Consider the following 27,949-nt stretch of genomic DNA (forward strand, 5'->3'; position numbering starts at 1 on the left):
TATGGAGAAGCGAGTTCCAAAGTTTGATAGATACTTTTTGTTATGGAGAAGCGAGTTCCAAAGTTTGATAAATACTTTTTGTTATGGAGAAGCGAGTTCCAAAGTTTGATAGATACTTTTTGTTATGGAGAAGCGAGTTCCAAAGTTTGATAAATACTTTTTGTTATGGAGAAGCGAGTTCCAAAGTTTGATAGATACTTTTTGTTATGGAGAAGCGAGTTCCAAAGTTTGATAGATACTTTTTGTTATGGAGAAGCGAGTTCCAAAGTTTGATAAATACTTTTTGTTATGGAGAAGCGAGTTCCAAAGTTTGATAAATACTTTTTGTTATGGAGAAGCAAGTTCCAAGGTTTGATAAATACTTTTTGTTATGGAGAAGCAAGTTCCAAAGTTTGATAGATACTTTTTGTTATGGAGAAGCGAGTTCCAAAGTTTGATAAATACTTTTTGTTATGGAGAAGTGAGTTCCAAAGTTTGATAAATACTTTTTGTTATGGAGAAGCGAGTTCCAAAGTTTGATAGATACTTTTTGTTATGGAGAAGCGAGTTCCAAAGTTTGATAAATACTTTTTGTTATGGAGAAGCGAGTTCCAAAGTTTGATAGATACTTTTTGTTATGGAGAAGCGAGTTCCAAAGTTTGATAAATACTTTTTGTTATGGAGAAGCGAGTTCCAAAGTTTGATAGATACTTTTAGTTATGGAGAAGCAAGTTCCAAAGTTTGATAGATACTTTTAGTTATGGATAAGCGAGTTCCAAAGTTTGATAAATACTTTTTGTTATGGAGAAGTGAGTTCCAAAGTTTGATAGATACTTTTTGTTATGGAGAAGCGAGTTCCAAAGTTTGATAAATACTTTTTGTTATGGAGAAGTGAGTTCCAAAGTTTGATAAATACTTTTTGTTATGGAGAAGCGAGTTCCAAAGTTTGATAAATACTTTTTGTTATGGAGAAGCGAGTTCCAAAGTTTGATAAATACTTTTTGTTATGGAGAAGCGAGTTCCAAAGTTTGATAGATACTTTTTGTTATGGAGAAGCGAGTTCCAAAGTTTGATAAATACTTTTTGTTATGGAGAAGCGAGTTCCAAAGTTTGATAGATACTTTTAGTTATGGAGAAGCAAGTTCCAAAGTTTGATAGATACTTTTAGTTATGGATAAGCGAGTTCCAAAGTTTGATAAATACTTTTTGTTATGGAGAAGTGAGTTCCAAAGTTTGATAGATACTTTTTGTTATGGAGAAGCGAGTTCCAAAGTTTGATAAATACTTTTTGTTATGGAGAAGCGAGTTCCAAAGTTTGATAAATACTTTTTGTTATGGAGAAGCGAGTTCCAAAGTTTGATAGATACTTTTTGTTATGGATAAGCGAGTTCCAAAGTTTGATAAATACTTTTTGTTATGGAGAAGCGAGTTCCAAAGTTTGATAGATACTTTTTGTTATGGATAAGCGAGTTCCAAAGTTTGATAGATACTTTTAGTTATGGAGAAGCGAGTTCCAAAGTTTGATAGATACTTTTTGTTATGGAGAAGCGAGTTCCAAAGTTTGATAGATACTTTTAGTTATGGATAAGCGAGTTAAAATACTTTTTGTTATGGAAAAGCGTGTTCCAAAGTTTGTAGTGATCATAAAATTCCCGAACTGACACTCAGAGATTTGCTCAAGTATGAACAGAAGTTTCCTTTCTATTACAATGAAATCAGGCATATGTAATTTACTAATACAATAATTTTTGAATGAGTTTCAACATTGATAAATATCTTAATTTATGAGAAATAATGCAATTCTGTGAATAATAATAGGATTTTGTGTTGACATAAAGCCATCCAAAATTTTCCTAGAGATGGATTATTATACCAAGGTCTGTCTTAATACTTTTCTCTTAGATCTTGATAATGTTTTTTAAAAAAAAATGCATGGTATTCATCTTCTACAAATGCCTAATTACCATAATAGCAAAAATTATACCAATGATATGAAGTAGTACAATCATGTCTCTTCTACAAATGCCAAATTACTATAATAGCAAAAATTATACCAATGATATGAAGTAGTAATTCCATCATGTCTCTTCTACAAATGCCAAATTACTATAATAGCAAAAATTATACCAATGATATGAAGTAGTACAATCATGTCTCTTCTACAAATGCCAAATTACTATAATAGCAAAAATTATACCAATGATATGAAGTAGTACAATCATGTCTCTTCTACAAATGGCAAATTACTATAATAGCAAAAAGTATACCAATGATATGAAGTAGTAATTCCATCATGTCTCTTCTACAAATGCCAAATTACTATAATAGCAAAAATTATACCAATGATATGAAGTAGTACAATCATGTCTCTTCTACAAATGCCAAATTACTATAATAGCAAAAATTATACCAATGATATGAAGTAGTACAATCATGTCTCTTCTACAAATGCCAAATTACTATAATAGCAAAAATTATACCAATGATATGAAGTAGTAATTCCATCATGTCTCTTCTACAAATGCCAAATTACTATAATAGCAAAAATTATACCAATGATATGAAGTAGTACAATCATGTCTCTTCTACAAATGCCAAATTACTATAATAGCAAAAATTATACCAATGATATGAAGTAGTAATTCCATCATGTCTCTTCTACAAATGCCAAATTACTATAATAGCAAAAATTATACCAATGATATGAAGTAGTACAATCATGTCTCTTCTACAAATGCCAAATTACTATAATAGCAAAAATTATACCAATGATATGAAGTAGTAATTCCATCATGTCTCTTCTACAAATGCCAAATTACTATAATAGCAAAAATTATACCAATGATATGAAGTAGTAATACAATCATGTCTCTTCTACAAATGCCAAATTACTATAGTAGCAAAAATTATACCAATGATATAAAGTAGTAATACAATCATGTCTCTTCTACAAATGCCAAATTACTATAATAGCAAAAATTATACCAATGATATGAAGTAGTAATACCATCGTGTCTCTTCTACAAATGCCAAATTACTATAATAGCAAAAATTATACCAATGATATGAAGTAGTACAATCATGTCTCTTCTACAAATGGCAAATTACTATAATAGCAAAAAGTATACCAATGATATGAAGTAGTAATACCATCATGTCTCATCTACAAATGGCAAATTACTATAATAGCAAAAATTATACCAATGATATGAAGTAATAATTCCATCATGTCTCTTCTACAAATGCCAAATTACTATAATAGCAAAAATTATACCAATGATATGAAGTAGTAATACAATCATGTCTCTTCTACAAATGCCAAATTACTATAATAGCAAAAATTATACCAATGATATGAAGTAGTAATACAATCATGTCTCTTCTACAAATGCCAAATTACTATAATAGCAAAAATTATACCAATGATATGAAGTAGTAATACAATCATGTCTCTTCTACAAATGCCAAATTACTATAATAGCAAAAATTATACCAATGATATGAAGTAGTACAATCATGTCTCTTCTACAAATGGCAAATTACTATAATAGCAAAAATTATACCAATGATACGAAGTAGTACAATCATGTCTCTTCTACAAATGCCAAATTACTATAATAGCAAAAATTATACCAATGATATGAAGTAGTACAATCATGTCTCTTCTACAAATGCCAAATTACTATAATAGCAAAAATTATACCAATGATATGAAGTAGTACAATCATGTCTCTTCTACAAATGGCAAATTACTATAATAGCAAAAAGTATACCAATGATATGAAGTAGTAATACCATCGTGTCTCTTCTACAAATGCCAAATTACTATAATAGCAAAAATTATACCAATGATATGAAGTAATAATTCCATCATGTCTCTTCTACAAATGCCAAATTACTATAATAGCAAAAATTATACCAATGATATGAAGTAGTAATTCCATCATGTCTCTTCTACAAATGCCAAATTACTATAATAGCAAAAATTATACCAATGATATGAAGTAGTACAATCATGTCTCTTCTACAAATGCCAAATTACTATAATAGCAAAAATTATACCAATGATATGAAGTAGTAATTCCATCATGTCTCTTCTACAAATGCCAAATTACTATAATAGCAAAAATTATACCAATGATATGAAGTAGTAATACAATCATGTCTCTTCTACAAATGCCAAATTACTATAATAGCAAAAATTATACCAATGATATGAAGTAGTACAATCATGTCTCTTCTACAAATGGCAAATTACTATAATAGCAAAAATTATACCAATGATACGAAGTAGTACAATCATGTCTCTTCTACAAATGCCAAATTACTATAATAGCAAAAATTATACCAATGATATGAAGTAGTACAATCATGTCTCTTCTACAAATGCCAAATTACTATAATAGCAAAAATTATACCAATGATATGAAGTAGTACAATCATGTCTCTTCTACAAATGGCAAATTACTATAATAGCAAAAAGTATACCAATGATATGAAGTAGTAATACCATCGTGTCTCTTCTACAAATGCCAAATTACTATAATAGCAAAAATTATACCAATGATATGAAGTAATAATTCCATCATGTCTCTTCTACAAATGCCAAATTACTATAATAGCAAAAATTATACCAATGATATGAAGTAGTAATTCCATCATGTCTCTTCTACAAATGCCAAATTACTATAATAGCAAAAATTATACCAATGATATGAAGTAGTACAATCATGTCTCTTCTACAAATGCCAAATTACTATAATAGCAAAAATTATACCAATGATATGAAGTAGTAATTCCATCATGTCTCTTCTACAAATGCCAAATTACTATAATAGCAAAAATTATACCAATGATATGAAGTAGTACAATCATGTCTCTTCTACAAATGCCAAATTACTATAATAGCAAAAATTATACCAATGATATGAAGTAGTAATACAATCATGTCTCTTCTACAAATGCCAAATTACTATAGTAGCAAAAATTATACCAATGATATAAAGTAGTAATACAATCATGTCTCTTCTACAAATGCCAAATTACTATAATAGCAAAAATTATACCAATGATATGAAGTAGTAATACCATCGTGTCTCTTCTACAAATGCCAAATTACTATAATAGCAAAAATTATACCAATGATATGAAGTAGTAATTCCATCATGTCTCTTCTACAAATGCCAAATTACTATAATAGCAAAAATTATACCAATGATATGAAGTAGTACAATCATGTCTCTTCTACAAATGGCAAATTACTATAATAGCAAAAAGTATACCAATGATATGAAGTAGTACAATCATGTCTCTTCTACAAATGGCAAATTACTATAATAGCAAAAAGTATACCAATGATATGAAGTAGTAATTCCATCATGTCTCTTCTACAAATGCCAAATTACTATAATAGCAAAAATTATACCAATGATACGAAGTAGTACAATCATGTCTCTTCTACAAATGCCAAATTACTATAATAGCAAAAATTATACCAATGATACGAAGTAGTACAATCATGTCTCTTCTACAAATGCCAAATTACTATAATAGCAAAAATTATACCAATGATATGAAGTAGTAATTCCATCATGTCTACCAGTCTCTGTAAAAAGTTTATGACTAGAACATCTGAATCTCGGAAAGCTTTAGAGGCATAAATAGGTAAACCTATGGAAAGTTACTTCTCAGCATTTAATAATGTTTATAATTTGCTATTACCTACATTTTTATGACTATATGATTTGATCATTGCAGTTTTGATTTGTACAATCCTTGACCCTTTAAGAGAGTGCTGTCACAGATACACAACAATTCCAACATGTTGTGTTATCCTACAAAGCCAAAACCATAGCATAATAATAAATGTCTCACATGTGGTGCCCATGTAACACATCCATAATCATATAAGCATTATGTAGCATTCTGCTGGGTATCTGCTCCTATCCATATGTAACAATTTACAACAATATTAAACACGCCTAGAGTAATACGTAACACACATCGGTAGTCTGCCACATTCTCCAAGGGAAACATAATTATTCACATTACATATTGTTTTGAATACATGTGTTTCCAGACTTCAGAAGCATAACATAACATAGGTTTTACTCTAGTGTCAAATATTTTAAAGCATCTACACATCTAAAGACACATTTTCTTTGGTAGTAAAATAGATTCATAACAGATTTGATTTTCAGAGTTGTTAATGTTTCTTTAGCCTTCATCCAGGATAATTTGGGTGTAGGTACAAGACCCTTTTATTTGTAAAATGAAAATGTACCAATTGGTGCCCCATCTAAAAAATCAGTTTTTATAATTCCTTAAACACAATTGTTTTTGTCTTATTCAAGTTAACTTCCATCCCAGTGGTATTACAAAAAGCATTCTGTTATGTGTAGCAGTTGTGTGTTGTTGTTGTTGTTGTTGTAGGGTTTAACGCCATTTTTCAGCACACGATATGCTATGCATGGCGGCCAGTATTAATGGTGGAGGAAGAACCCGGGAAAACCCCAGGAAGAACCACCGACCCACGAGAAGCTACTGGCAAACTTTCTCACATACCCACATTAGCCGAATCCGAGACTCGGACCACACAGAGAGAGGTGAGATAGCAGTGATCCGTAATGGAGAGCGCTTTAGACCACTCAGCCACTCGGGGCAGCAGTTGTTGCAATGCTATTACTGTATTAGTGTGATAAGCTACATCAACAGCAAATAAGAGTGCTAAAAGCTCAGGGACATTTTAAAATACCTCTACCACAATTTTCTCTCAGTCACTGAATCAAATGGTAATAAACAAAGAATAAAAATAGTGGACTCAAAACACAACCTTGTATAGTCCCCAGCATACAAAGTATTCATTAAGCCTTTATTTGAATTTACAATGACCGCAAGTTAGAACAAATTGAATTAAAAATGGTTAGAAAATTTCCCATCCATACCCTGTGAGGCAAGACACTTTTAAAATTTAAAGCATTTGATCTTGTGAAACATGTTGCCATGTCTCCCTATTTCTATTACTGTGTCTCATATAGCAATACCTCCTTATTCCTACTATTAATGTGACCCATATAGCTACGTCTTTTTTTTCCAACTGTATCGATGATTCATGTAGATAAGTCTCCTTATTCTTGTTACTGTCACTCATGTAGCAATGTCTCCCTATTCCCATTACTGTGTCTCATAGCAATGTCTCCTTATTCCTACCATTAATGTTACTTGTGTAGCCATGTCTCCTTATTCCTACCATTAATGTGACTTGTGTAGCCATGTCTCCTTCCTACCAATAATGTGACTTGTGTAGCCATGTCTCCTTCTTCCTACCATTAATGTGACTTGTGTAGCCACGTCTCCTTCTTCCTACCATTAATGTGACTTGTGTAGCCATGTCTCCTTATTCCTACCATTAATGTGACTTGTGTAGCCATGTCACCTTATTCCTACCATTAATGTGACTTGTGTAGCCATGTCTCCTTCATCCTACCATTAATGTGACTTGTGTAGCCATGTCTCCTTATTCCTACCATTAATGTGACTTGTGTGGCCACGTCACCTTATTCCTACCATTAGTGTGACTCATTGTGCCATGTCTCCTTATTCCTACCATTAATATGATTCATGTAGCCATGTCTCCTTCTTTCTACCATTAATGTGACTTGTGTAGCCATGTCTCCTTATTCCTACCATTAATGTGACTTGTGTAGCCATGTCTCCTTCTTCCTACCATTAATGTGACTTGTGTAGCCATGTCTCCTTATTCCTACCATTAATGTGACTTGTGTAGCCATGTCACCTTATTCCTACCATTAGTGTGACTTATTGTGCCATGTCTCCTTATTCCTACCATTAATGTGATTCATGTAGCCATGTCTCCTTCTTTCTACCATTAATGTGACTTGTGTAGCCATGTCTCCTTATTCCTACCATTAATGTGACTTGTGTAGCCATGTCTCCTTATTCCTACCATTAATGTGACTTGTGTAGCCATGTTTCCTTCATCCTACCATTAATGTGACTTGTGTAGCCATGTCTCCTTATTCCTACCATTAATGTGACTTGTGTAGCCATGTCTCCTTCTTCCTACCATTAATGTGATTCATGTAGCCATGTCTCCTTCTTTCTACCATTAATGTGACTTGTGTAGCCATGTCTCCTTATTCCTACCATTAATGTGACTTGTGTAGCCATGTCTCCTTCCTACCATTAATGTGACTTGTGTAGCCATGTCTCCTTCTTCCTACCATTAATGTGACTTGTGTAGCCATGTCTCCTTCTTCCTACCATTAATGTGACTTGTGTAGCCATGTCTCCTTATTCCTACCATTAATGTGACTTGTGTAGCCATGTCACCTTATTCCTACCATTAGTGTGACTCATTGTGCCATGTCTCCTTATTCATACCATTAATGTGATTCATGTAGCCATGTCTCCTTCTTTCTACCATTAATGTGACTTGTGTAGCCATGTCTCCTTATTCCTACCATTAATGTGACTTGTGTAGCCATGTCTCCTTATTCATACCATTAATGTGACTTGTGTAGCCATGTCTCCTTATTCCTACCATTAATGTGACTTGTGTAGCCATGTCTCCTGCTTTCTACCATTAATGTGACTTGTGTAGCCATGTCTCCTTATTCCTACAATTAATGGGACTTGTGTAGCCATGTCTCCTTCTTCCTACCATTAATGTGACTTGTATAGCCATGTCTCTTTATTCCTACCATTAGTGTGACTCATGTTGCCATGTCTCCTTATTCCTACCATTAGTGTGACTCATGTAGTGATGTATCCTTATTCATACCATTAGTATGACTCGGGTAGTAATGTCTCCTTCTTCCTACCATTAATGTGACTTGTGTAGCCATGTCTCCTTATTCCTATCATTGGTGTGACACATGTAGCGATGTCTCCTTATTCCTACCATTATTGTGAGTCGTGTAACCATATCTCCTTATTCCTACTATCAATGTGAGATATATAGCTATGTCTCCTTATTCCTACTATCAATGTGACACATGTAGCTATGTCTCCTTATTCCTACTATTAATGTGACTCATGTTGCCAAATTTTCTTTATATATATATATATATATATATATATATATATATATATATATATATATATATATATATATAATTAAAGAGAGAGAGAGAGAGTGTGTATGTGTCTCTGAGTGCAATGAATGCTAGTTTCAGCTCTAATGGTCATAGACCAAAGGATCTTATGGGATAGTCCATTGTCAGTCATATATCCATCCATTAGCACATGTTTGTTATATCAGCTCCTCCTGAACTACTCGAAGAATTACTGTTAAACTCAACACACAGATATGTTGGTCCATAATGAAAATGGTCCTTCTTAGACATCCAGTATGACCACCGCAATGGCCATCTTGATAATCTTGTTGCTACTTCTACAGAGTGGATGGCCATGTCAACACAGGGTTTTTACTAAAAGTTGTATTATGATGTCTAGTTTGTCCAAAGTGAAAATGGTTCTGTCTAGGCAGCCATCTTGAAAATTATATCACTTCTCCTCATATGGAGAATGAGTATTCACCAGAAACCTTCTTATGATGTCTGGTTGGTCTTAATTGAAAATGGTTGTCCTCTGACTCACAATAGGGCTGCCACAGTGGCCATCTTGAAAATCTTATCACTACTTGATGGTCCAATCAATATGCAATATTCAATTGTTATTTATATCTGCATTGTGTGCTTAGGTTTCGTCTGTGATTGAGGGTTGTGGAGTTTTTGCCTACCTGATTTTTCTCATGATTCTATGTAGTAATCAAGATATTTACTAAAATTTGAGTCTGAGTGTTGTCATTTAACTGGGATTTTCCATTGGAAATCTATTGCATCATAGGTCAAGTGGGGGTATTTGTATATATAGAGGTTTGGTAAACAATTATTAATTCCAGTTTCATATAAGTCTTTGGGAATCTATGATCAGAGTTTTTAGCTGTGTTCAGATGTAATTCTAGAAGAATAATTATTTATTGGAATTGGAATTACAAAGTGCTCACTGACTGGGTGAAGGTGTTATTTTGGGATTTCTGTGAATTCATTCAAAGACATTCTGGATTGCACTATTGGTGAATCATGACATTCAAGACTATTGAAATTCCTTTTTTGTAATATTCTATACTTTTGGACTTATGATAGGACTTTTAGGATTATGTGGAATTTAATTCACAAAATGTCTTTTGAATTCTCACTTTGTATTTTATCGAAATAAATTGTTTGTTGAATTTTACTAAACTTGTTGGTTTCACTTCTTTCAGTTGCATACTTTAAGACCTAGAGTCATAACACAATGAAAGACTTCTTATGATGTCCAGTTGCTTTTAAATAAAACAGGTGCCAATCTGATAGCCATCATGGCTGCCACAGTGGCCATCTTGAAAATCTTGTCACTACTTCTCCTGTATAGAAGGTCATATAAACATTGGGGTTTCCCAACAATGGAAATACTTCTTATGATGTTTAGTTGGTATTAATAAAAATTGTGCCAATCTGACATCCTTTGTCATAGCAGCATGGCAGCCATCTTAAAAATCATGTTATTGATACTCCTGCTAAAAGGAAAATCATATTGACAATGGAGATTTCAGCAGAAGTAAAATTATTTTATCCAGTCAGTCCAGAATATAAATTTTGCAGTTCTGACCTCAAATATGGCTGTCACTTGAAACATGTTGAAATTATTGTCACTAATTCTCCTGAATGGATGGTCTTATGAACATGGGGTTTTCATCAAAAGTCTTCAAATGGTGTCTAGTTTGTTCTGAATGAAAATGGTGCTGATCTTAGATCTGTCTGGCTGCTAGAGAGGCTAATTTTAAAAAATCTTATCACTCAAGAATGTCAGAGATGGTTTCAGCACTCATTAATTATAGAGACGAAATGATCTTAATTCCCAAAAATTCTTTTTGGACAGAAGAGAGCCAGTTCTTTTGAGGGACTCTTGTTATTTTACATGTGCATGATACAAGCTGTTTGAGGTGCAGGGTTAAACAATAGTACACTTATGCTTATCAATTAATTTATATCTCATTTGACAGTCAAGGTTTTATTTACAAGGTCAAGGTCACTTATCATTTGTTTGTTTTAAACCCCTTTTCTGTGCTATTTCTTTAATGCCCTTCAAGCTAGGGCAGTGAAACTTGATTACTTTCTATATCTTCCCAGTAATTTTACATCTCTGCCATAAAGGCCTTTGCTGGATTTCATTATTATGAACTTTGGTTATATCACCATAATAGCCCGGGGACCCAGATTCACTAAATTTGCCTGATTTTGCTATTTTCACAATGATCACTCCTACATCAAAATAAAAACATCAGTAACATTTATGAAAAGTAAAATAATGGTAAATAAATAAAATGGACAGCCGTTTGCAATTCAAACACTGTAAAAATGTCATCCAGTGAGAGACATACAATTTTAGCCCATGAAAATGACCTGTTATTCAGCACCTACATACTGAATGTAATTTGTATTAATGGCTGAATTGTCACAAAAATATGTAACTGAAAAGAAACAAAAACAAACCCAGATTTAGTATATATATGTTGTTACCAGTACTATTATTAATATTATTTACAGAAGACGATGGTGCAGGAGGCAAACTATCAGTGTGATACCTGTGCAAAGATGTTTATGACTGTGTCAGGCTTGCAAAAACACCTGAAGAGACACAGTGGGAGGAAGCCCTACTCATGTAGTGACTGTGGAGCTTCGTTTTATGAGAGGTCCTCTTTGAAAGAGCATGAAAATGTACATGCTTTTCATGCTTTGCTTTTCTTCATCTGTGCAATTTGTGGGAAGAAATACAGGCAAAGGGGAGGCCTGCATAACCATATGAGGCTTCACACAGAAACACATAAGTGCAAGACATGTAGCAGAGCTTTTCAGACAAAGAGGCTTTTACTTGCACATGAAGAAGTGCACAGAGGGAAAGTTGAATGCCCAAAATGTCACAAGAAATTTCTTCATTTAGTTGAACACTCAAAAATCTGTCAAGTTCCACGATCTGCTTGCATAACGTGTACTGTTTGTGGAGAGAATTTCAAGGAGAGGCGTTACTTACGAGAGCATTTTAGAGGGAAACATGCTCAATCGCAAAGGTTTCAGTGTCCTAAATGTGGAAAAATCTTCTCCTACAGGGCATCTCTGTACAGACACCAACAAATCTGTACAGATACCAACAAATCTGTACAAACACCAACAAATCTATACAAACACCAACAAATTTGTACAAACTTGGAGTAATCTTGTATAAGCTTTAACACTGAGTCAAGTTTGCTTCTCATTCTTATGATGTGTACTAACTGTAAGAATAATATATTTGTCATTCAGGGTCAGTTTAGTCATATTAGCAGCATTATTGTGCAACAATGCTGTTTGTATAAATGTGTTATGTAGTCATCGCTCAACAGCAGTTGTTATAATTACATGTAGGATTATTTTATTGCTTGTGTCTGTATGTGTGTTGTCACGAGTCTATGCTCTTCAAATAAGTAACAGAAAAGAGTGAAGACAACAAGCTTTGTAAAATTAAACAAATAATTTATATTCCAAAATGCTAAGTGAAAAAAAAAAGAAAAGGAACTTACGGTATTGCAAATTAAGTCCAAAAATAATCCAAGAATTAAAAAACACAAGTCCTATCAATGAAAAGTTCTGAATGGATCAGAGTTCAAATCCTGATGGAATTTAAGATGGAAGGCAATGACACCTGTAATAGTTAGTGTTGTACTGATGTGACAACAGTCTCTTATTGAATCACTTAAAATATTATTCCAGTTTATGAATTCTGTTTAATTTCCAGGGAATGTCTTTGTCCAAGAATTATCAGAGCACTTATGTATTTCCAGGGAAAACAATCAATTAAATTCAATAATTTGAAGAAAATAAAAACTCAGCCCAAACTGGACACAACATAAAACAACTTGACATCTCAAGTGTTAAGGCATGACTGCTAGAATTCTTATCATAACATCAGCTATAAAACTAACTACAACACAAAACAGATTCCCAGATGGGGGTCAAGAGCTCAACCTTCCAGAAGGAATGGAAGTTTGTTACATGATAAATATCACATCGACCAGCTGTGACCTTGACTCAACTTAATGATTCTTACTCTGAAAAATAATATATATAAAAAATTAAAACTAAAACTGTCACTGATTGTAAAACAAGGTCAGTGAAAAGATGCAATGTATCATTTATTAGTTGTTTATATTGAAAATAAATTTTTAACAAAAAATATCAGTCAGAACTGAACTCAGTTCTGGACAATATCATATCCAGTAAACAAAATTACATTCCAGTAGCATGTAATGGAATAAAAAAATTTAAAATCTAACAGACAAACAATTAAATTAAATATACATAACAGTGTGTGTGTGTGTGTGTGTGTTTCTTTTCTTTCATTTTCTACAAAAACTTGTCATAGATACAATATTTTTAAAGTCTACAAGCAGCAATTAATTAGCAGATGGGTTTGTGAAAGATGCTTAAAAAGTATTCTTACTTCATCAACAAAGCTCCACTTTCCCCATTTCATTTTAATGGTGCAAATAGTTTGTGACGTTTTAGTTTTGATTGTATAAGTCATCATCAAAGCTGAAAATCACCAAGACTTGTTTTCATATAAATCTCAAATGTATTCAGTGTCTCATCTTAATTGATATCAATTCCATTTTTTTTTTAAGTATCAAATTTTTGCTCTGCCGATATAGAGTTCTATTTGATATTTAAAATGAAGTCCATCTGTGTGTTTTATTTATTTGTATTTGGTATTTGTGTTGAAGTCCATCTATCTCTCTTCTTTGTATTTGGTATTTATGTTGAAGTCCATCTGTTTCTCTTCTTTGTATTTGGCATTTATGTTGAAGTCCATCTGTCTCTCTTTGTATTTGGTATTTATGTCGAAGTCCATCTGTCTCACTTATTCATTTATATTTGGTATTTATGTTATTTATGTCAAAGTCCATCTGTCTCTCTTCTGACCCTCTCATTCATTTGAATATATGCTGCTGCAGCTGCATATTTTTGGAATACATGCATGTTCTGTTATTCTACTTGTTTGTATACAACACCTACCCAGCTGCAAACATGGTAGACTCTTACCTGCAGTAGTATAATATATCCTTTTGCTCTGTCTGCATATTTCCTTATATGTTTCTTTCAGACCTGTGCAAGTTCTTTTGAGAAATTTTCTAGTGCTTGAAAGAAACTAATAAGTATTTTGTGAAAATTTGAAGAAAAAGGGTTGAATTTGTAAGATAGCATAGACCCTAATCTGTCTTTACACACACACACACACACACACACACACACACACACACACACACACACACACACACACACACATATATATATATTATTATTACTAATCTCACCCTCTTCATTCTGTTGAAGATAAATAAAACAGCATAGACCCTAATCTGTCTTTACATTTATATATATATGTACTGTCCACAATTTACTGTGCATTACTTATATGTGGACACAGTTGGAGTGTGTCAGGAATAGGAACTGAAATTACAGTTCATGAAAGTAAAACAATAAGATTATTCTAATGATAGTGATTCAGTAAATAAAATCCTTTCATGTATATATACTGTATGTAATAAAATTCAGCCAGTCCCAACCAAGATGCTTATGCATGTATTCATTACAAAATATCTTGAAAAATATGAATTTTTTAATAAACTCCAGGGCTGTGAAGATGATTTTGTTGTCATTTTCTCCCCTTTGTTATATTTGTAGCAAGCCAGTACATGGTACAGTTATAAATCTGCCAGTTGAAGGATGGATTTTTATTGGAAGGCAGTGTATGTTCATTACACGATTCAACCAAGCTGTTCCCTGCAAGGTTTTGGTCTACTCTGACATTGCTGTGTTCAAAAATCATGTAAAAAAACTCAAATGTGACAGAGAATGGACATGTAGAATAGGCTGGAAGTTCCCTGTGAGCTTGGACATGTCGAATAGGCTAGATGTGCCCATCAGCTTGGACATGTAGAATAGGCTGGATGTGCCCCTGTGGGCTTGAACATGTAGAATAGACTGAATGTGCCCCTGTGGGCTTGGACATGTAGAATAGGCCGGATGTGCCCGTGGGCTTGGACATGTAGAATAGACTGGATGTTCCCCTGTGGGCTTGGACATGTAGAATAGGCTGGATGTTCCCCTGTGGGCTTGGACATGTAGAATAGGCTGGATGTTCCTCTGTGGGCTTGGACATGTAGAATAGGCTGGATGTGCCCATGGGCTTGGACATGTAGAATAGACTGGATGTTCCCCTGTGGGCTTGGACATGTAGAATAGGCTGGATGTTCCCCTGTGGGCTTGGACATGTAGAATAGGCTGGATGTTCCTCTGTGGGCTTGGACATGTAGAATAGGCTGGATGTGCCCATGGGCTTGGACATGTAGAATAGGCTGGATATTCCCCTGTGGGCTTGGACATGTAAAATAGATTGAATGTGCCCCTGTGTGCTTGGACATGTAGAATAGGCTGGATGTGCCCCTTTGGGCTTGGACATGTAGAATAGGCTGGATGTTCCACTGTGGGCTTGGACATGTAGAATAAACTGAATGTGTCCCTGTGTGCTTGGACATGTCGAATAGGCTGGATGTTCCCCTGTGGGCTTGGACATGTAGAATAGGCTGGATGTGCCCCTTTGGGCTTGGACATGTAGAATAGGCTGAATGTTCCCCTGTGGGCTTGGACATGTAGAATAAACTGAATGTGTCCCTCTGGGCTTGGACATGTAGAATAGGCTGGATATGCCCATGGACTTGGACATGTGGAATAGGCTGGATATGCCCGTGGGCTTGGACATGTAGAAAAGGCTAGATGTGCCCCTGTGGGCTTGGACATGTAGAATAGGCTGGATGTTCCCCTGTGTGCTTGGACATGTAGAATAGGCTGGATGTGTCCGTGGGCTTGGACATATAGAATAGGCTGGATATGCCCGTGGGTTTGGACATGTAGAATAGGCTGGATGTGCCCCTGTGGGCTTGGACATGTAGAATAGGCTGGATGTTCCCCTGTGTGCTTGGACATGTAGAATAGGCTGGATGTGTCCGTGGGCTTGGACATGTAGAATAGGCTGGATGTTCCCCTGTGTGCTTGGACATGTCGAATAGGCTGGATGTTCCCCTGTGTGCTTGGACATGTAGAATAGGCTGGATGTTCCTCTGTGGGCTTGGACATGTACAATAGGCTGGATGTGTCCGTGGGCTTGGACATGTAGAATAGGCTGGATGTTCCCCTGTGTGCTTGGACATGTCGAATAGGCTGGATGTTCCCCTGTGTGCTTGGACATGTAGAATAGGCTGGATGTTCCTCTGTGGGCTTGGACATGTAGAATAGGCTGGATGTTCCCCTGTGTGCTTGGACATGTAGAATAGGCTGGATGTTCCCCTGTGTGCTTGGACATGTAGAATAGGCTGGATGTTCCCCTGTGTGCTTGGATATGTAGAATAGGCTGGATGTTCCCCTGTGTGCTTGGACATGTAGAATAGGCTGGATGTTCCCCTGTGGGCTTGGACATGTAGAATAGGCTGGATGTGACCTTGTGTGCTTGGACATGTAGAATAGGCTGGATGTGTCCGTGGGCTTGGACATGTAGAATAGGCTTGATGTGACCTTGTGTGCTTGGACATGTAGAATAGGCTGGATGTGTCCGTGGGCTTGGACGTGTAGAATAGGCTGGATGTTCCCCTGTGTGCTTGGACATGTAGAATAGGCTGGATGTGTCCGTGGGCTTGGACGTGTAGAATAGGCTGGATGTGTCCGTGGGCATGGACGTGTAGAATAGGCTGGATGTTCCCCTGTGTGCTTGGACATGTAGAATAGGCTGGATGTTTCCGTGGGCTTGGACGTGTAGAATAGGCTGGATGTTCCCCTGTGTGCTTGGACATGTCGAATAGGCTGGATGTTCCCCTGTGTGCTTGGACGTGTAGAATATGCTGGATGTTCCCCTGTGGGCTTGGACATGTAGAATAGGCTGGATGTGACCTTGTGTGCTTGGACATGTAGAATAGGCTGGATGTGTCCGTGTGCTTGGACATGTAGAATAGGCTTGATGTGACCTTGTGTGCTTGGACATGTAGAATAGGCTGGATGTGTCCGTGGGCTTGGACGTGTAGAATAGGCTGGATGTTCCCCTGTGTGCTTGGACATGTAGAATAGGCTGGATGTGTCCGTGGGCTTGGACGTGTAGAATAGGCTGGATGTGTCCGTGGGCTTGGACGTGTAGAATAGGCTGGATGTTCCCCTGTGTGCTTGGACATGTAGAATAGGCTGGATGTGTCCGTGGGCTTGGACGTGTAGAATAGGCTGGATGTTCCCCTGTGTGCTTGGACATGTCGAATAGGCTGGATGTTCCCCTGTGTGCTTGGACGTGTAGAATAGGCTGGATGTTCCCCTGTGTGCTTGGACATGTCGAATAGGCTGGATGTTCCCCTGTGTGCTTGGACATGTAGAATAGGCTGGATGTGTCCGTGGGCTTGGACGTGTAGAATAGGCTGGATGTTCCCCTGTGTGCTTGGACATGTAGAATAGGCTGGATGTTCCCCTGTGGGCTTGGACATGTAGAATAGGCTGGATGTTCCCCTGTGGGCTTGGACATGTAGAATAGGCTGGATGTGACCTTGTGTGCTTGGACATGTAGAATAGGCTGGATGTGTCCGTGGGCTTGGACATGTAGAATAGGCTGGATGTGACCTTGTGTGCTTGGACATGTAGAATAGGCTGGATGTGTCCGTGGGCTTGGACGTGTAGAATAGGCTGGATGTTCCCCTGTGTGCTTGGACATGTAGAATAGGCTGGATGTGTCCGTGGGCTTGGACGTGTAGAATAGGCTGGATGTGTCCGTGGGCTTGGACGTGTAGAATAGGCTGGATGTTCCCCTGTGTGCTTGGACATGTAGAATAGGCTGGATGTGTCCGTGGGCTTGGACGTGTAGAATAGGCTGGATGTTCCCCTGTGTGCTTGGACATGTCGAATAGGCTGGATGTTCCCCTGTGTGCTTGGACGTGTAGAATAGGCTGGATGTTCCCCTGTGGGCTTGGACATGTAGAATAGGCTGGATGTGACCTTGTGTGCTTGGACATGTAGAATAGGCTGGATGTGTCCGTGGGCTTGGACATGTAGAATAGGCTTGATGTGACCTTGTGTGCTTGGACATGTAGAATAGGCTGGATGTGTCCGTGGGCTTGGACGTGTAGAATAGGCTGGATGTTCCCCTGTGTGCTTGGACATGTAGAATAGGCTGGATGTGTCCGTGGGCTTGGACGTGTAGAATAGGCTGGATGTGTCCGTGGGCTTGGACATGTAGAATAGGCTGGATGTTCCCCTGTGTGCTTGGACATGTAGAATAGGCTGGATGTGTCCGTGGGCTTGGACGTGTAGAATAGGCTGGATGTTCCCCTGTGTGCTTGGACATGTCGAATAGGCTGGATGTTCCCCTGTGTGCTTGGACGTGTAGAATAGGCTGGATGTTCCCCTGTGTGCTTGGACATGTCGAATAGGCTGGATGTTCCCCTGTGTGCTTGGACATGTAGAATAGGCTGGATGTGTCCGTGGGCTTGGACGTGTAGAATAGGCTGGATGTGTCCCTTTGAACATGGACATAGACAAGCTCAGTCAGTCATCCTGATTTGTAATGTTGTGTCTTATGTGGTGTAACAAATTTTGGTCAACTTTGGCTTTTAGCGAGAGATGCTATATTCGATAAAAAATCCATTCTTTTTAAAAAAAATAAACAGAAAAGTCTGAATAGACACCGATCTTAAGCAGAGATATGGAAATATATAAATCAAATGGGTAATTCCATCATCGCTGTTGACAACAAGCATGATTATTTTACATCTTTACAGATTTTGTAAACGTTTTCAGAGAGTAAACTGAACTAAGTTGTTTACATGTCTAAAACATTGCAACTTTATTTGTAGTTGCACGAGCTGACTTACTCAGGAAATATGGTAACAAATGTGGCTTTATCTTGCATAATGAGCTGGCAGATCTGAGTCAGTGCAGTTCATCAGTTACAGTTAGTACAACAAAGCTGACCCTGATCTGCCAGCACAGTATGTTACAGTAGATCAGGATTTATGTTGTTTGTAAGCAAATATATACAGTATGTAAACAGTCAGTCATCCATCAGAAACCATGCTGGGGAACTTTTACTTATTTACATTGATATTACAACAAGCTGTAATAAATGACTAAATCATAATATTCTGGCATCGTTATAATTTTTGTGAATCTAGTTCTCTCAACTTATTTGTCATGTACGCAATTTGCCAATAACTGATTTGCTAACATACAGTAGGAACATTGATTAAATACTTTCAACTTGTATGTATGTATGTATGTATATGTGTATGTATGTATGTATGTATATATGTATGTATGTATGTATGTATACTGCTTTAGCTGCACTTTATACACAACTCAAAATCAGAAGTCTGTTCAAAATGGCATCGTCTGTGATCGACTAAGTAAAATGATATGTACATTAATATCTCTCTCTCTCTCTCACTCTCTCTCTCTCGTCTTATCATAATTCAACAGAAACTAAGGCTAATATGGGTCCGTTAGCAGCCTGACAGCTGACACACAACCCAATTACAAGAACATTAATGTCTCTCCCTTACGACTACTTCTTATCCCTAATTGAATAACATACTCTTGACACAATAATTCTGTGGTTTATAAATCACTAACTGGACTAACTGTCTGATGGCAGGTGCTAATTTATCGATTTAAAAAATTCACAGCTTAATTACACAAACGAATTTGTGAAATTCACGTCTTGTTTTAGCTACATTACTTGATAACTAGCGATTTATCATCACATGTTTTAAAACAATTTTAGTTTTTTTCTTCTGATGATGATGATATGTTGTTGTTGTTGTTGTTGTTGTAGAGTTTAACGCCATTTTTCAGCACACGATAGGCTATACACGGCGGCCAGTGTTAATGCTGGAAGAAGAACCCGGGAAAACCCCGGAAAGACCCACCGACCCACGAGAAGCTACTGGCAAGCTTTCTCGCATACCCACATTGGCCGAATCCGAGACTCGAACCCATGCAGACAGAGGTGAGATAGCAATGATCCGTAACTGAGTGCTTTAGACCACTCGGCACCTCGGGGCCCCTCTGATGATATGTGTAGATAAGTCACAGGTTTAAAGACATTATTATAGATTATGTGAGTAATGCGCACTGGAGAATGGTATCACATACAACACAACTTCGTTCAAATTATCGTCTCCTCCCCAGTACATCTTAACGGCCATGCTCTTTCATATGTCAACAGCTATACGTATGTCGGTCGTATTTTAAAATCCAATCGGTCAGATGATGAGGATGCTCAGAGGCATTAGAGATTTTTGTTTACTCGAACAAATATGCTTCTACCTAAATTTAGAAATTCTTTTTTTAAATATTAAAATGAGATTATTTAATTAGTATTGCTGCACAATGTATTGCGTTCCTCTCTGGACAAAGTTTAGTGAATTTTTGAAAAGAAGACCAGATATTGGTTATTGTAATAGTCGTCGCTTTTTGTTAAGCCTTCCAGATGGAACAGTGCCTGCAACATGTTGTAAGCTATAATGTATTCAGTTTCAAAGAAGTAACGAGAAAGTTTGTGTTTTTAATGTTGACAAAAATATCCAGTAGTAAGAATTGTATCTTGAAATCTCAGTAGAATTACGACATTCGTTTAATTTCTCTAATGATAGCTAGATGGAACAAGTTACTCTTTAAAATTCTTACATAATTTCATTCTTAACAATGCTGGGCACATTCTGTAGTTGTAGATCTGCCTGTATATTTGTATGTAAAATATCTGATATTCAGTGCTTAAAATACTTTTATTTTATGTTCATATATAAAGATTTTTTATCTTATTTTATCATTACGCCTACATTATTAACTATTGCCTAAGATTTTATGACTTCCAAGACCTATCTCTTTTCAGGTAAAGAAAACTTCACTAAACTTCAGTGACGGTATGAAGATGTTTGTACATATTGTTGGTTCCCCATCCACTAAACATTTCTTCATAATTCATGACCTGAAAGGCCCTTTTCCGTGTGATGATTGTGGACTCACCTTTAAGGATATAGAAGAATTTAAGAGCCATGTACAGTGTCATGACTGGAGTGTAGCAAAGTTGTTCTGCAACTTTTGTGGGGAGGGATTCAACAACAGGTTTTCCAGAAATAAGCATGTAAACATTCATCATGCTGTAAAAGGAAAAACCTGCAATCAGTGTGGTCGACAGTTCAGAGACACTTATTGTCTCAGCAGACACAGAGGTTCCAGGCAGTGCAAGTTAAATATTGCACAATCAACATGTAAAGCACAGAATTGCACTAGTTCAGAGAACAGTGCTAATAATAACAGGTTGAGAACTGGAAGGTCAGATGGATCAGTGATTACTGTTGAAAGTGGTCAAGAAGGAGGCACCGTCTCTTCAAAACATATCCTAGACAGTTCTTGTGTAGTTGAGCAGTCTGGTTTGCCATCTTCAAAGACTACTCGAATTGATGTAAAAGATGAAAATGAAGCAAGCCATTGGACATTACGAAACTCTTCGGTGTCTTCATTTGGACAAGTGAGTGATGCGGAGTCAAGTACTAATCTTCCCAACAGCCTTCAAGGGCATATTGGTATGAACATGCAGCTTACTTCCTCTATTGTCCCTCATATAGAGGAAGATCCTGTTGTAATTGGACACGCTGTCTTTCCTTGTTCTGTAGCTGCCACTGACGCAACTAATACTGGATCAACAACCACCTCACAAAAGGACTCCTCAGAAGATATTGGAAGAATGGGGCAATATGTCAAAGATGTCATTGGATCAGGGGTGACATTTATGGAAAGTTCTCATCCAGATTTTGGTTTGGTAGCTCAAGTCACCTTTCCTTCCAGTATGACTGATCTAGTTGAAGCAGAATGTGGCAGTGGACTAAAATTTTATTCTCATTACAACTTTCCAGTAGATAACCTAATTGAACCTCCTTCAATCTCATCCACTTACAATGATAAATCGATTTCTGGATCTGCAGAGAAGCTGAAAGGTGGCCTAAATGTCGTGGAACAAGCCAGCTCCATGGTGAAAACATATGATGTGGTACAGGGTATTTGTAAGGATGGAGCAGTCTCTATGCAGAAGTTTTCAAGAAATGAGGCGACCAGTTCTGATTTAGGTTCTGTTGATGAAGTCGGGTCAATTTGGAACTTTGCCCCTAATCACCTCCCATCACAGACTCGTTATCAGGTTGGTAAATTTATATATAAAATGTACCTTTAGTTTATATGTCTCATTTTCAATAAATGCTACAAAGGGCGAAACGATATCAGGGTTGTCTACTTGCCTTGAATGTTTAATTTGAATGAAGAACAATAAATTCAGAATTTTCTTTTATTTACAGTTAAGTTTCTGGACAAGTAGTACAAAGTTTTACTTGTAAAAACAGTTATTTTTTCTTAACCGTGTAACAGAAATCTCGCCAAATGGTGATCTTTACTTTTCTTTTCTCTGGCCTTTCATCTCTGGTCATCTGTCTCTGGTTTGCTTATCTCTGTCTTCTGGTGCAAAATAGTGTCAGCATTATACTATACATGTAAATGAAAACCCTTAGCTTTGAGAGCTTGATGATGTCAGTTTCATGAAGAACGATGTCGGTTGCATACCAGTACATGTAATTAAAAACAGTCTTGTTAGAATTAAAATAAATCTATATCTTATTAATGAATAATAAATCAAGTATATTAAACCTAATTGATGAGAAAATAAATTAGGAATCAATGCTCGGACAAGAAAATCACAGTCTCAGAGCTGCATTATGTAATTTGTATTCGGCAGAACCTCATAGAAAATAATGTAACTCCTAGACTCGGATTCCATTGTCTCGTGTCAACCCCAGCATTGATACTGTTAATCTTCTTGTTGGATGCCAGCTAGTGCTTTCCCAATAGACGGTACAGTGTTAGGCAAAACATCCTCCAGAAAGAAAACTTTTTTTTTTTTTTTGTAAAATATTAAGAATATTAAATAATGATCAAAGTTCTGAACACTTATATTTGAGCATTAAAACCTCAGAAAATAAAACAAAATTAGAGGGAATTTAAGGAAGCTTATATTTACAAAATTATGTCAGATATGTAATGTAACAGATATTATATTTGGTTAAAAGTTAAAATTTGATACTTCATTTATAGGAACATTAGCATGATAGTATAATGAAAAATGTGTATTTATGAACACTGCCACTTAATCCGGCCTTAGTATTTCACATTTTCCTTCGTCTGGGGCAGATTAATTTTCATATGGGCAAGGAACCAGTCGTAGGTCATCCATTTGAATTGATTAAATCTGACACTATTTACAGGGTAGATACTATCTCCAGCTCTGTGTTAAAAGATAGGACATGAAATAGGCAGTAATTCAATTGACTTGTTTTTATTTGTCATGAAACATTATTGTAGTCTTGGAGAGGTACATTACATTTTTTAATTTAACTTATATAGGGAATGTAAACATTTAAGTGGACCAGCGAGAAAGTAAACTATAAAATAAAATCAAAGACCTGATTATATATCTCTTACACTTTTCTTGTTTTAATTTCCCATGCACAGAATTCATTTCTTTTCAGAAGCATGGAGCTTACAGAATCTTTGAGGAAGTAATGCCCAGATGTTATGATCCTAAACAGAAAAGGAATATTTATACCTGTCAATTTTGTAGTAAAGAGTTTACCACCGCATCTTGCCGTTCTAAGCACGTTAACCTGCACCATGTTGGAAAAGGAAAGACTTGCCATATCTGTGGTCATCAATTCAAAGACAATTTCAGTCTAAACCGGCATACTGGAACCAGACGATGCAAACTGAACAAATTCCGAGGTCGGATTTTCAAGAAATCTGTTAATACGACAGAAGACAATAGTTAGGAAACTGTTGACAGAAAATGCATTAAATAAATTTCCACGAAGAGTTTTATGTGGTATTATGTGTGACTTGAATCGCGTTTCCAGCAGTTTGTGAAAACGTAAGAATTTTTTTCGTTCATTACTTTTTTCATTTATGCAGATGTTCATAGACACACTTATCTGCTAATTTCAGTCATGCTGTATTACAGAATTTCATGTCAAAGAGCATACATTATTCTGCCGAAGACCTTTGGAACAACAAACGGTTAGAATGTTTCCTTCACAGCTGTGAAAGTCCAGCAGTAATATTGTACAGTTGCAAAAACACAATTCTCATACTTTCCCTTTTTTTGATATTTTTTCAAGATATTTTTCCCAAAATGGGTTGAAGGACGAAAGTAAAACCTTGTTGTCCATCTACACTACTACACTAACTACATGTCCAGCATACGAAGTTTAATTAAAATTTTATAAGCGGTGTGGGAGGAGAAGCAATAATGAGCTAAATCCTCATTGAAAAGCTCCTTTTTTAGCTCAGCGGGTCATTAATCGGAGTTTATGCGGTGACCTTTTGTCTATCATTCGTCCATCTTTGTCCATCAGTTAGCACAAATTTTACCGAGTGGTCTAAAACGATCTCCGTTACGGATCACTGCCATCTCACCTCTGTCTGCGTGGGTTCGAGTCTCGGATTCAGCCAATGTGGGTATGTGAGAAAGCTTGCCAGTAGCTTCTCGTGGGTAGCCTATCGTGTGCTGAAAAATGGCGTTAAACCCTACAACAACAACAACAACAAGCACACATTTGTCATCGCCACTGCCAGAAACTACTGTTAGGATTGCCATGATACTGTATACACATATTCATCCCAAAGATAGTGTTGACCTTAACGAAAAGCGACATCCGAAATGTTCATCATGAACACCTTGTTATTGGATTTCAGGAAATTTATTTTGGATAGTAGTACGCCAGTCCCTTGGAGAGACTCTCGTTCCAAAAAAATTTCAAGAAATGCTCCCAGAAATAAGGAAGAATGAAAGTAAAAGCTTATTTTACATCTAAACTAATAATATGTGTAGCAGCAAAGTTTCGTTAAAATCCATCAAGCATAATTCCCAAGATAAACTTGTAAAAATGTTTTGTAATGTCCCAAACATTGGCTAGAATGCAAATGTAAAACCTTGTTGCACAAATAAGCCAACGACAAAGTTTTAATTAAATCCTACAAGAGATGTGGAGGAACACTCATGAGAATCTACATTCTCAAAGTGTCCCATTTTTCTACAATTTTCAAGCAATTTCCCCCCAAATCGGCCATATCTTGAAAGTTTAACTTAAAAACGCATCTACACGAAGCTCATGTTTAGCTTGTAAAGCATCAGTAAACTTTTTCAAGTAGTGAAGAAGTGATGATGAACTGAATTTCTAAAATACACCCATTTTGATAATTTTTCTAGAAGTGCCATCAGAAATGGGCGAAATTATAAAAAATACATCCTTGTGCATCTACACCAAAAAACAAATCAAGTCTACAGGGTTAGATAAAAATCGCCCAAGTGTTATGAGAGGAAAAGCGATGACAAGCTTTGTCACGGCCCAGTGATCTTTCGGTTTGGGCTTCATGTGTCATGTTGTGTCAACGCTTTCATCTTCTCCAAACCTGTGCAACATAATTCAGTCAAATTTGATAGATGACATACATCAGTCCTCTATCATATTTATACAAATCATGCCAAGCCACCATTAAATATGATCACCATAACCAAATGTAGAAAAATCCATAGACGACTAATTCTCCAGTACTACCAAACAGAATTTGACCAAAAAAGGAAATAACGGAATTTCGCATTGTACATATTTGTACAAACGAAGCTAATTTGCCTTCAGGTATCACCATTGATAAAAACTGAAGAACAAATGACTTCTCAAAACCCGCCATGCAAAATTTGACTAAACTGGATGGAAAGTACTCAGGCTTCAGTGCGTTCCAAACGAGGTGAATATTCCATCAAATATGGACACCTTTGATGAACATTGAAAAAGTTTAATAAACACATTCTTGAAGTACCAATGCCACCGTTTTATTTTGATAAATTCCTCCATTCTTTCAATTTAAATAAAGTTTGGAAGGAAGGAAATGATTTGATATAAAGTAAAAAAAAAAAAAGGCTATCGGACATAAACCTTTCATTGAAATAATCAAGACGTAAGGTTTAAACGACGTTCAAATATTTAGTTTAGAATTAAGAGGTGCCACCCCTTAATGTAGTCACCGAAGTCGCTCGTAATTCCGTTTTTTTTAGGGAGTGCTTCAAAAGTAGTGACGTGATACATTCGACATATTCCTTTAGTGTCTAATCTAATAACAACATTCGCTCGTGGCGGACCAATTAATTCGAGAGGGAATGAAGAGACGCAGACCCGCTTTTTTTTAGGCGGATCTGAGAAGAAAAAACGTTCATTTGATAAAATAAAAAAAAATCTGGTGAATATTGGTGATAAGCTTTAACGGCGAACTTGGGCTGAAAACAAAGCCAGCTGTTGCGGATTTCCATATTGGTTTATAAGCAAACAACACGGGCTTATAAAAAAAATTAATGTACGTCAGTGTGTGCTTTTAAAAACTACTCGTTAATACTTGGCCGCCTACTGCATCATATCAAAGATAAAATGCTAATAGCGAATCAGATAAGGATCACTTAACGTATCCAACATAGCGTGATATTGGCTTCTTATGTTTACAACGACATCATCAAATCTTGTGTTTCAGCTTTTGACTGAAATCGGTTGATCCACGGATGTCTCCGATCGACATTGGATTAATCGTATGTGAATATGGCCGGGTTTCTCATTTCGAGGGAGAAATTACATAGCTCATTATGTAATGAAACGTCGATATTATCTGGTGTTAATGTCACCCAGCGATGTTTCGGACCAATATGTTTCAAGATTTCTTATTGTTCAGACGATATGGCATCTACGATTTTTTGCACGTAACGGCGGCTTTGGGGCTTTAAGAACCGCTCAAGCAAACATGTAGTACAACTGTAACGTAACTCACATTGGCGTCGAGGTCTTTCAGATTTGTACGAATGATACCAATCCATCATCAACTATGGCTGCCATTGCTTAACACAGAAAAACCTTTCAAACATATTTTCACAATAGGTGGCACTCTACAGTTTCGTATTTTGCATAGGCGAGGTGTTTAAATAAAAAGAATTTTCCTCTTTGATTATACTATTTTTTAAGAAAGAAATTTTATATCTTAGGCATTGTGAAAGAACTTTAAATTCTCTTTTTGTTTGACACATGATTGTTATGTGTAATATGGGTTATAGAGTATCAAGCATTTAGTGTGCACCTCACCATACAAAAAAGCTGCTAGTTCCGCTTGGTCGTTTTCACTTCCTGGACTTAAGAGGTAAATTGTATATATAAAAAAAGAGCCGATAACGTTTTTCTACATTTTATGTTTGATAATTCATTCATAGTACCTTCATCAGACATTGGTATTGTCTTGTATAGCAAAATTTAATTTTCCCTAAATAGGGCTGATGTTTTGCGCACATGGGAGCAGTCATCTTGGTCAGCTGTGTGCTTAAATCATGTACAATTTCCACAAGTACAGTATCCTAAGAAATTTAAGCAACAGTGTATGAAAGAAATATAGAGATGCAAACATTCTCTCCGTTGCGCATTTTGCAAATGTAAACAACTTCTTTACACCTGTCACTCTCTCAGAAGTTATTAATATCTGTAGAACGTACCCAATAAGCATAATGCAATTTGACCAAATCTGTAGGAAGCGTTCTAACTTTAATAAGTTTTTAACAACTAAGGCATCAATTATGGCTGCTGTTACCAAACATAGAAAAACATTTAAACAAACTTCATCACTAAAAATTGTTTAACAGAATTTAACCAAATTTGACAGAAAATGTCGTTTTACAAGGCTTTAATTTGTTTTTGTTTTCTGACACAAGTTCACAAGTA

General features: G+C 36.2%; 1 protein-coding gene across 3 annotated transcripts in view; it reads left to right on the forward strand.

The window, feature by feature from the left end:
• LOC149785063 (uncharacterized) overlaps positions 1-24,017 on the forward strand; it is a 63,077-nt gene extending 39,060 nt beyond the window's left edge. For all 3 annotated transcript variants that reach the window (XM_089978783.1, XM_089978782.1, XM_089978784.1), the window contains exons 4-5: positions 20,995-22,299; positions 23,678-24,017. In XM_089978783.1, the coding sequence (XP_089834909.1) occupies positions 20,995-22,299; positions 23,678-23,974 (1,602 nt within the window). In that variant the 3' untranslated portion in view covers positions 23,975-24,017. The remainder of the gene's footprint in view (positions 1-20,994; positions 22,300-23,677) is intronic.
• The last annotated feature ends 3,932 nt before the right edge of the window (positions 24,018-27,949 follow it).

This window comes from Sinohyriopsis cumingii, chromosome 13 (assembly GCF_028554795.1).
Source record: "Sinohyriopsis cumingii isolate HCF-2022 chromosome 13, ASM2855479v2, whole genome shotgun sequence".
In the NCBI taxonomy this organism is placed as follows: Eukaryota; Metazoa; Mollusca; class Bivalvia; order Unionida; family Unionidae; genus Sinohyriopsis; species Sinohyriopsis cumingii.